Here is an 11,928-nt window from a genome sequence, read left to right as displayed (position 1 = left end):
TACAGTATACAGGTATTGTGAGGATGGAGGAGAAAATACAGCCAATGGTCCAGGGAAGGGGAAAACGGGGCTATGCACCTGCTGGGCTCCCGCTCTCCTCCCCCAGGAGCACAGTAGGATGAGGGTGGTGTCCCAAAGGAGGAGGCTTGCAGCAGTGATGTTTCACAACAAAGAGAATTGCTTTCTCCTCTGGAGCCAGAGGTTTCTTCATCAGTGCAAGACTGCAGCACCAGCCAAGGGAGCAAGAGGTGGTGGCAAGGCCTGGGTCATCTTGTGAAATGCACTTCCCAGCTCCCTACAGGGCTGTAACTCCACTCTTGGATCAGCCCCTCTGTGTTGTGGAACTTCATACCTTGGGCAATGACTCTAAAAGAATAACCTTATAGATAAATGTTTAGGCTGTTTCTGCCTATTAATAGCCACTCCATTTTCAGAGTAAAATGATTCATAGGAGCCCATATATCCAGAACACAAGGATGCAAGCTCTTTAAGTCAAGCTAATCCCTTTTCACAGTGTAAGGTCTACAATAGTGCTAAGCTGCTTTAATTCTCTTTAGCGGAGTGCTGCAGTGCAGGAGGGCTATGACATTTCCCTCTAATGCACTACAGTAAAAATGTCTAGAACCATTAGAGAATTGGCAGTTATTTTCTTCTAAGGATTTCCACAGATATGGAACAGTTTTGATTTAATGTAATTTGCAGATTCTTCTTTGAAACCAAGATGATGCCTTTTCCTGGTTCATTCTGTTCTTCCCTATTTATCTCACCCTCTCGCTATTATCAATAAAGGGAGAAGAAGAAAAGCATGAAGAGAGACAAAAATATGTAAGTCCCAGAAGTAACACATTAGAATATATATATATTTTTAATCTTTCTATCTTTTTTTTTTTCCTGGTTCCTATTTCCCCTCGGGGTTAATACCACTCTAGCAGCAATTTTGAATCATGGAAAACCTAAAACCTTTCTCCTGCTATAGCACAAGTGTTAGTTGCTAAGAGAAGCCAACTGTACTGTGTCATCACCTTTTCTTCTTCTTTATATCCTCTAGATGGTGCTTGTGTATCATATGTAGGTCATGCTGCTACTAATCAAGCTTGGAAATGGATTTAAAATGCACTCCTACAGATTACTGGGAACAGTGGTTTGTGGTGGACATGCTGGGTGGCTACCCGCTTCAAGCCTCCATCAGAGAAAATAATTGTCCTCAGCCTCTTCCCAGATGTGAGATACAGAATAGGAAAAATCCTATGGCATATTTTACTGCCATTTCTGAAGATTAAAATTTGATCATATTTGCATCACATCACACTTTAGCGTGATGGTGATGCTCTAGGTTTCATCCCTTCTGTGCCCGCTCACATCCAGTGGCAACTGGAGTTATATTTGTTATGCTGCATGATCTGTATGTCCAAAACCATACATGGGAAACAAGGAATTCTTGACAAAAATGGCAATTTTAAAATACCAGAGCACCTTGCTTTTCCATGTACAACATTGCCAAGGCTTGCAGCAATCACAGCAAAATGGAAGCTTGTCTCTGGGCCACAGAAACAGAGGAAATATCAGAGTAAGAATTTGGTGCAGGGAAGGAATGAGACAAGTATTCTGCCCCATGATCAGAGAAAGGGGGGTAACTCCAAATGAGTCTATTTTTCAGGAAAAAAATCCATTCTGGAAAAAAATCCACCCTTTTCAGCCCTTTCTTATTCGACTTTTCATTCTGATTCAATACACAAACGGACGTAGAAATACTGAAACGTAACAGAAATTAAATCCTGACCACTCTTCTTTACTCAATTTCAACGGCATCTCATTTAGTTTTTTGATATCCAGCATAATTCCCCCAGCCCAGTCTTTCCTACCGGTGCCCACTTGGGACTGACCGAGTCATTTCACTTCCTCTCTTGCATTCATGCTCTTCAAATATTTGCAGACAAGTAACTCGGCTAGCCTATGTTTGGACTTCTTATCTCAACAAGTTTCTTGCCTTAAAAATTTGCTCTTCCCTTCCCCACACCTTCTGTTTAAATGTACCAAGGGGTAGTCATCAACCATGTCCTCCTGCAAACAAAGCAACAGTTTACCCAGCTCCCAGCTGTACAAGCAGTGGGCTTTCCTAGGGAAAACTGACCATGGAATAGGAAAGCAGAGTGCAGCTGTGCTCTGCCCTGCAGAAAGTTGCTCCTGCTTCAGTTCTCTAGCCTACATATGTTTCAAGCCACCTTAGCAGGGAGGTGTGCACCCATGTATCAGTACAAGATGAATGACACAAACAGGAACCACTTCTCTTTAAGGTCCAAAAAGCCTTCTGTACCTTTTGTTGCCAATAAATTCATTCATACCGATGCTTCACTTTCAGAGCGCCAAAGACCGTTATTTAGAATAAGATCATCTAAGCCAGAAACTAGTTCCTAGTGCTGCTGCTACTCAGTTTTTTAAAACTCACTGGCATCTCCACAGCCATGCAGATGACATCCAGCCCTAGGTTTTGTGGTTGTTCTGTCCTCCAACAGCCTAGAGACAGATGCTGGAAGGAAGGAAAGGAGGTCTGAAGCATCCGCACCTGGGCACCTAAAGACCTGACCCTGGAGCTTGACATTCAGCATACAATTATTTCAATGTGCAAACAGGTGTGCCTGCAAAAACATTTTCCCTTGCTCCTTGTTAAAAGCGTGCTTTAGAAATGAGCCGGGAGTTCACAAGCTTTTAAGCAGACCGTTGAGCAGTCACACAAACCAGTGCCCGTTCCCCCAGCAGCACAGGCTGGCTGCCTGCTTGCCTCAGGTACATATTTGCACTTCTTAAGCCTCCTCCCTTGGGGCAGCCCCAGCTCCAGCTCCACCCCAGCCTGCGACCTGCTTCCATCGTCCTCCTCCTGCCCAGCAGAGACGGACGGAGGGAGCCCTGCCAGGCAGACATGGCCAGGGTGGCAGCAAGGCTGTGCCAAGACAGAGCAGCCCCGGAGGGGCTGGGCTCCTATGGGAAGGCGGTCAGGTATCTGAACCAGGACTATGAGGTCCTGAAGCAGCGGTGCCTTCAGGCTGGTGCTCTCTTCAAGGATGAGGAGTTCCCAGCCTGTCCGTCTGCGCTGGGCTACTGTGACCTGGGACCCTACTCCTTCAAGACCCAGGGGATAATCTGGAAGCGCCCCACGGTAAGAGTGCTTTATCATGGCATGTTTGGTTGGGGTCAGGTCTAACCAACACTCACCTGAACGCATCCACGCTAGAACAGAGCTGATGCTGAATCCCTGCTCTTCCTTTATGTTTTGTTTCTTTGTTTTATTCTATCCTGCCTTATCTTCATGGTTGTAAACAGAAGCAGGGTTGAAAAGGGGGAAAGCAAACAAAACACAAAACCCAGCATTTTCTAAGCCTTTTGTAAAGCAAGGAATCCTATAACTGCCTCTTGGGAATCTGATTTCTCCCTTTTGATCCTGGCTCCTCAGAGCTACACGCTCAGAGTGCAATCCAGGAAGGACGCAAACTCCCTCTGCATATCCAGGCAGTGCAGGGCAGCCCAGGAGCCACTGACCATCAGTTGTAACACTACCCACACCATGGTCCTTCTGCTGGGCACCCCAGGAAATTAAACTAATACTTCAATAAAGCCATCTGCCCCACTTTAAGCTACCTATAACAGATGAAAAGCAGCTGACTGAAACTTATTGCCCAGACACTTACATCCCCTAAATGGCTTTTCATTTAAAATAGTAATTTTCATCAGGAAAAAAAAAGTGCACTGAATTTTTAAGACACTTTTTTTTTAAGCCACAAAATCTGGGCTTCAAAGATTTTTACGCACTTTCATTTTTCAGTTATTTGTTTCTGTACGTACTTTGCTCCTCCTCCATCATTTTTCCCCTCCTGGCAACATCAAGAAAAAGTAAGAAAAGAGGGAGGAAGGAAAAAATAACAACAAAAATAACTTACCTTCCTCTGATGGGGGATAGGAGGTAGGAGTATACAGGAAAAGTTCATGGCCTAATTTTTTTTCCCTACCTAAAAGTTAGAAAAAGAAATTTGCAGATTCAGTAACTCCAAGTTTCCGCCCTTGCAAACCCACTTCAACACGTCACCAGATGATTCAGCAACAAGCACTGTGAACGTACCCCTTGATTTTGCCTGTCTTGGGCAAATGGAAACCTCAGATAACTCACTAAATTCTATCTTGCTCCCCATGCAAGAAAATTGTTGTGTCTGCTGCAGGTGGAGGCCATTACAAACGTAGCATGGCTAGGAATGCCTGAGGGCTGAACTCTAGCAGGGTTATGAATCCCAGCCCTCCCAGCTTTCCTTCTGCAAACAGTGCGCGTGGTTGCAGGCTGGTGGGACCGCTGTTCAGTTGTGCAGGGCCTGGAGGAGACCTGCTGTAGGAATGGCCCCCTGCAAAATAAACATCTACTGCTAATGTCATCTCCCAGTGGGTTGTGACTGATGGTTTGCAGACGGCAAGTGCCAGACACTCCACCGTTGTAGACTTCACGATCTGACTCCTCCTCACGCACGTGAAAAAAGAAGCCCTGGGTTGTTGCTGCCTCCACAGCCCAGACACACGGGCGTGCTGTTCTCATAGCCGACAACTATTGCTTTCAGCGAGTTTAGGTGGCTGCCTGAGCTGCTTTCAACATAAGACACCAAGTTAAGCTTCCTGGGGACTGACCATTGCTGCCATCTAGAAATAAACTCATGGGGAACGCCTAGGAGGAAGGGGAGGCTTTTGTTTCCTGAGGACAAAAGTTATATAAATACTTTCAGGAATGATGAAAGTGATTAATATTTATTGAACCTTTACACGGAAACAATGAACAAGAAGTAGGAACTTTTCAGACCAGAAGGGGTAATGCATACTTTGAAAACGTGTCTTTTCAGGAGTTATGTGCCAACCCTCAGTTTATAGTTGGAGGAGCTACTCGAACAGATGTCTGCCAAGGAGAGCTGGGTACGTACAGCACGTTTTTTCCTTCTTCTTCCAAAACATGAAGCTTAACTTAAAAATTCCTCATAGACAGATGATTTTCTTGTCTACTTATAGACAGGTTAAGGCTGAGCGTCCCAGCACCTAGTTCACAGCCCCGAGTCAGGTGCCCTGGCTGTAGTATGAAAAAAGGCAGACACCCAACGAGGGTGCTCATTTCCCCGCAAGGGGCTTAAACAACCAGCACTGCTGCCTAGGACAGGGTACACATAGGTTTTTAAGAGCTGTGTCAAAGCTGGCACTCACCAAACTGTCTCCTGCAGGTAGTAAGCTAATTATCCCTGGTGGACTGCAAGACTTCCTTGCTTTTTTAACCTCTTAAGACAGAGCTGGACACTAACCTTATAATTATAGCACTTGCCCTGAAGCAAGAGACTTGGTTTCATGCCTGTCCTAGGAAAACAGTCTCCAGAAACTCAAGAGACACTGAGGAAATTTCACCCTTCAGCCTTGTCATTGAGGATTTTTATATGGGAGGCAGAACAAGATCCAGCCACAGTTTCACACAAGGAAAATACACAATCACCAAGAAACAGAGTAGGAACTGGTTTAGTACAGGGGCTGGAGCTGTAATGTGCCATTTCAAGCCAAGCAGGATGGCCCATGAGTTAGGAACATGGACAACACCATAAAAAAATAAAAAATGAATGGAGCACATCAGCTTTGTAGTCATCCACAACAAGCAATTTTTTCCAAGCCCTTCATGTTGAATGCTCCTACTGTTCATACGGTGTTGTGTGTAGAGCTGTGAGCAAACAGAGGAAGGAGCAACCATGCACACGGGGCAAAAATACAACAACAACAAAAAAAAGGCAATGCTGCCCAGCTCTATGAATTGGGGCCTGATGCTGACAAGATGTCTCTCATACAGCAGTCACCCTCTCCTGGACCCACCACAGCAAAACCATCTTTCTTACCTGTTTTTCTCCAGTTCTTGCCATCATCTAAACAAAGCTCCTATGCAAACAGTTTTTATCCGCCTCCTCCCACTGCCTCCCAAGAGCTGATGCATTGGCCTCTTTCCTGCCTGCCTCGTTGATAAGATCCAGCTGCAGGAGACAGCAGCAGCACCCTCTCCTGACTGCATACAGAGCCAAAAAGGCTGAAACTCTTGTAATGAGAATTCAATAGATGAGAAACAGAGAAATCAGCCTTTCTCCCTTTTTCGTTGCTTACCACAGTACTCCTGACCTTACTGCTCCTCCATCCCATCTGTTGTGCAAATGAGATTCAAACAATTTCAGCAAGTTATTGACGATAAATAATACCAGTGCTGTTCCTGTAAACACAGCACCATTAAAGCAATCACCAAGAAATTCCCTGGTGTGTGGGCCTGTATTCTAGCTGCTAAAAATAAGATGCCCAATCTGCTAGCTCCAGGATATTTATTCAGTGGATGCTGGAGCAGAATACAGGGAATCACTTACTGTATTCTAGGAGAATTGTTCAGACAAGTAATAAAAGCAACATTTCTTGTCATCTCCAATTCATAAATTTTCTGTAACAGTATTAAAAAAAAACATACAACTGAAGTGAAACCTCATTTTCCTTGACAGCTTACAGGTTAAAGGACTGAAGAACGCTACCTGCTCTCCAACTAGAAGAGGTTAACACGCTATTTGTGTTAAGCCTAGAAGCTGAATGCAAATACCCTCAGCCCCTTTTCAATTCTGTCACTTCCTGAACATCTCTTTGGAGTCCCAGGCCTTTGTGCTAAACGGGCTTTCATTTCACAGGGCAGTGCCCAAGGGACCCAAATAGTGGTGGCAATGAATCTGGGCCCAAATGGCTCCTGTGCAGCTGGGGAGGGTGCCTGTTCCTGGGATTTCTCCAACCAGCCTTTGGTGGGCTGAAGCCCGAATGCTGGTCCTGAAAAATACCCCCAGGCCTGGAGGAAAAGTCCAATAATCTACTTCTGCTTTTATTACAAGCTTCCCTTTGTCACTAAAAGTGGAAAAAGAATATTATCTATATTCTCACAAAGGAAGAAAGACCAAAAAAGAGGGGACAAATATAATCTACTTTTGCTTCTGAAAGGCAGTTTACAATTGTTTTTACACAAACTGATCCTTTACAAAATAAACTTCAGAATAGAGGCATGGGACTTACCTTTTATTGTTTAGGTGTTTGCTTTACATCTCAGAGGCGTATCCTATGCTTTTTTGTTATTTGGTCCAATACCTCAAATATCAAAGGACTTGTTATTAAAGCTGTCATGTGAAACACTTCTGTTGAAAAAGACCTTGATTACGTATGTACATAAGCCATGCATGTGACCTGTTAACAAGTCCTTTAGGGAAATAGAGCCTATTTTTAATAATCTTCTGTGACATGTTTCATTTCTTTTAAAAATAACACTGCAGGTCAGGGTTTATATGAACAAAAGGAACAAGAAAACCCATAGTCAGTCTCACTCCATTAAACTTATTTCTTTGACAACAGTATAAGCTAGATGAGTATCAGCTTGGGAAGTTTCATGGGAACTTGAAAGACTTGAAATATTTTAAAAGTGCTTTGAACCGTATCTTTTTGATAGCCTAGTAACAACTTGAAATGCAGTCACAGTCTTCATTATTAAAGGTGACTTAGGAAGTTTCCTTGCAGCTATCTGAATAAGTTAACTACAGAATTGTTTGCAGAGGGTCTCAAGAAGGAAGTGGCATAAATTTAATTTAAAGAATATAAAACATATGCAAAAGCCTCTCGGATTAATATAGCTTTGCAGATCCACACTGGTTGTATTCATGGAGCACCTTTGTTTTGAAGGCGCAAGAAGCAGCTTCCTTGACCTGGGCTGCCACCACAAGTACCATTTAGCCAATGCAGCTGCAGCCAGTGCACCTCAGCTGAGGACCCCAACCCATGTGCTTTGTCTTACTTTTATCTCAAAAGCAGATTTGAGGAGATTATAGGTAGATTGGAGACCAATCCAAAGCTTAGCAGCTCTACGATAGATCTGATACTTGTTAATGGAGACTTTGGAGCTCCTGTAGGCAGCAAAGCGTTTTATAGTACTGGATTTGTTCACTAATTTTGCTATAAACATTCACATATGTACCTCCTGAAGTTCAGCTCCATGAGTCCAGGGGTATTTTGTATCCTTGTTCTACTGGGTTGATCACCTGGATCTCCAAAATACATTCACAGCTAACTACAGGTCCCAAAGAGAATAAAACCTGTTCCTTTGCTGGGTGCTCCCTTACTGTTCAGTACACAGCTGCAGATCTTAATTAATTTCCATAAAACACTACAGGAAGCCTTTCTTTGAAACCTCAAATCAGGTATAGCCTCCACTGCCAGAAATTACAAAGATGGTGGGTCAGTGCTTTGGTGTCTGGTAGCATGCTCCAGGTACTAGGGGCTCTCAACAAGCCCTTCCAGCAGAGAGTAAAGTCAAGAGTTAAATCTGCTTGACAAAGCAGGAAGCAAGAGCGATAGTATTGTACTTTGATCACTTCCAAACACCTAGCATTGGTATAACAGCAACAAGCTAGGATGCAGTACAGAAGTGTTCCTGTTCTGTCTGTTTAGGTCGTGGAACCCAACACTTGGACATTTGGTTTAAACTCCTCCGTTACTATGTCATTGAAAAGTGCAGATGCTCTGAGTGTAGACACTTTGATAGCAGCTAAACAGAAACCAAGTGCTGCTTTATAGCAACTGAAACTAATCAAATTTCTCATTAAATATATGGCTCCTGTGCAAGCAGTGCACTTGGGTAAACATCATCAACATAGACGAGCCACACAGCTCCCATGTCACCAAAGACTCTATATCCATTGCAGGAACTTGATTGTCTCTAAACCAGGAAGCACCTACATAGCACTGAGAATGAAGGTCATTTCAGTGCATCTGTGTGCAGGCAGAGAGAGTATTTCAAGCAGGCTAACAGTCAAAGCAGTGCTTCAAAATAGTATGTGTATCTATGCGTATGCGCAGCTAGGTTTCACATTTACCTTCCTTAGCACAAACTCAAGGTCATAACTGTCCATTTCAAATTTTAAAAAAAAAATAAAATAATAAAAAGCATCACCAACATTACAAATGCCTTTGGATCCAGGAATCGGTCTGGCTTCTTTTTAGCACATTCAGCAGTAACAGCAGTAAACACTGTAATTGGCGCTTGTCTAATACTTTTGTTCGTGAAATATGAGACTGAGCAGGAAGCAGCATATGTGCCTGTAGGTGATTTAGCCTCACAGGTCTAATGCTGAGAAGACTTTTTTTTTAAATTTCTAAAAGCTAAAAGGATACAATTTCAAATGTATGTTGTGAGCAGAAATTTGTCATTTTTTCTGACTATAATTGTATGGGAAATATAGTCTAATTATATATATAATTCATTGGCCAATTGGCCTCATTTGCTCTCCCTCCAAAATTCACTCATTTAGGAAGGAAATCAAATCGTTTCCTCAGAATTTGGAAAGTGACTTATAACCTTTAGCTGTACTGCGACAAGTTTTAGGGGTCCTACATCATCTGCCTTTCCGAAAAGCTTATGTTACCACACTGTACTCCAGGCACAGCACTATTAGTGCTAAACAAAACAGTAATAGCTGCTGCCAGCAAAGCAATGGTGAACTTTGAGAAAACAAAACAAAATAAAATAAACCCTACACGATGTCAGTAGATATTCCTTAAAAAACAAACAAACAAACAAAAAAAAAACATAAGGATTTATCATTATCAAGGGCTGAGAAGCCTTATTAATAAGCCAGGATCCCACTGTGATTTATGAGAAGAGGCAACCTGTACAATTCAGGCTCCACTCTGGGAGCTCCTTGATATGGACAGCTTACTGTATCTTTTGTGATTTGTGTTAATGCTGGCATCACAGGAACCTGAACGTAATGCACTACTTGTATATAAAGGTGGCCCCAAACCATTTGCATCTAGGCACCCCACATGAACCTATTTTACCAAGCTACTGCACAGCAGCCAATTCCCAGCTGATTCCTGTCAGAGGGAAGAGTTAATAGCTGCTCAGCCACAAGCTTAACCAAAGATATTACGCCCCCAAGTAAGGTTTAGAGATGGTGCTCTGCATTGCTCAAGGCAGGCAAAGATATTTTTAAGGACAAGTTCACCGCTGCAACTCTTCCAATACAATTCTTCCCAAGCACACGTTAAACAGATTCACCCCTAGTGCTTCCGCAGGAAGTTGGATTGCACGGTGAATTTGCAGGAGGCAGAAGTGCCAATGTCATTCACACTCCCAGATGCTAAGACGTTAATTCATACCATAAGAGAGCTGTAAAGGATTTCACGCTGCATTTGGCATCTTGCAAGGACGAGATTCTGAAATTGCTTAGTCCTGAGTCAGAGAAGTAAATAGCACATCTAAGTATACCCCTCTCATTTCACTGATTCTTCTGCCTAATTGTGCATCAAACATGCACCATCCTCAACAAAGCCCAGAGCAATTCCCCTTTCACCAGTTGTAAAAACCGGGCCTGAACCAGGAAAGAGGAACCCTTTACAGATGTTGCTTGTTGGGAAAGCACCAACTCCTCACTGCTACAGATCTTCCCTGGTTTCACCACGGGCTGGACGATATGGCAGGGACACCAGGAGTCCTGCTCTGCCATGTCCCCAGAAACAGCCTTCTGTGCTTCACAGCAACCCAGGAACAACAAGAATGTCTGGAGAAGCTGGAAAAATTAGGTCTTAGAAACTTTCCTTCTTCCTCCTCTGAAGGGCCACTTCCCAGGTTTACCACCATTATTTCTACATCTACAAGGAAAAAGCAGAAATTATAACAGCATAAGGCATACACCTGTACCAAGAAAAGCCTCAAAGAAATAGTTACAAAACAAGTCTGAGCATTCTCAGTCTCATTTTTTCCCTGCATCTATGTTTTCTTGGGAGAGAAGGTTCTTCTTTTTTTTTTTCACACCACCTTGAATTCTCCAGTTTTACTTACTTCACACATGGATGTCTAGGGCTAAGAGGAATCTTCCAAGCCAGTGAATTAGGTCCTGTTCCACTGAATGCATAATAATTTAAAAAATAATTAGGTTGAAGGTGAGCTTGAGAAGGTTTTTGGTCATAGCTGCTCTAGAGGCTGAAGCTTTTTGATTCTCTCTTCTATATGTACAGCAGCAACTTCTTCCTATTTCTAGTCTAAACATCTCATGACACTTTTATTGTGATTTATCCCTCTTTTCTTTCTTTCTTTTTTTTTTTTTTTAAACAAGGGAAACCTTACCTTTCAGGTAAGAGCTCTTGGCTCAAACAGCTTTTTTTGCAAGGTCCTGTCTCACACTTCCTCTTTAAACTTGTATAGGAGGAGCAAGACACTTTTTTTTTTTGGACTTTTTAAATAGGAAATGCAGATAGATGGGGATAAGCAGGTAACCCAGACATCTTCTACGCCCTTCCAGCTTGAATGCTGTTCCCTGAATGTGGCAGCCAGGATGGCACAGAGCAGTGCTGGGGAAGGCTTAGGAACACCTCACCTGCTGATGATACGTTTTCCCTCCCCATTGGAAATGGCTATGCTATGCACATTGGGTGGGTCACGTTTTTGTACCTCTATCAGATCAGCCAGCTCAGGTGGTTACAGGCCATCACACCAGGGACACTTTTCCCAGGTGTTTCTCAAGTTTTTGCATGCCTGGCTGGGATCAGCTGTTTCTGGGTCAGCTCATAGGAGTCATCCAGGTACCTCCCAGGAGGTACAGGCAACAGAAAGCACACAGCACTATGCAAGTCCCAGTATCTTATCTTTACAGTCATAGTAATCATGGTACTGAAACATAAAGCCCAAGTCAATATAAATTGTTATCTATTGCTCTAAGATATTAAATCTTGCTACGTATTGAACTCTTTCCTTGGTTTCTCCATTAGCTTATTTCCAATGCAGCAAGAGTTGTGCTGCTTCATTCTGCAGTATATGCACCTACACAAAGAAACTATGTCTTGGCACAAATAATCCACAGGGAACCAGGG

General features: G+C 43.1%; 1 protein-coding gene across 1 annotated transcript in view; it reads left to right on the top strand.

Moving 5' to 3' along the window:
• Window positions 1–2,774: 2,774 nt before the first annotated feature.
• The window catches only part of CAPN8 (calpain 8), a 29,782-nt gene continuing 20,628 nt past the window's right edge, over window positions 2,775–11,928 (top strand). Inside the window, exons 1-2 of the mRNA XM_013173951.3 lie at window positions 2,775–3,154; window positions 4,872–4,941. Coding sequence (XP_013029405.3) covers window positions 2,918–3,154; window positions 4,872–4,941 — 307 coding nt within the window. The 5' untranslated portion in view covers window positions 2,775–2,917. The remainder of the gene's footprint in view (window positions 3,155–4,871; window positions 4,942–11,928) is intronic.

This window comes from Anser cygnoides, chromosome 3, assembly GCF_040182565.1.
Source record: "Anser cygnoides isolate HZ-2024a breed goose chromosome 3, Taihu_goose_T2T_genome, whole genome shotgun sequence".
NCBI classification, from domain to species: domain Eukaryota; kingdom Metazoa; phylum Chordata; class Aves; order Anseriformes; family Anatidae; genus Anser; species Anser cygnoides.
Note: the sequence above shows the minus strand (reverse complement) of the source record. Positions and strands in the feature narration are given on the sequence as shown.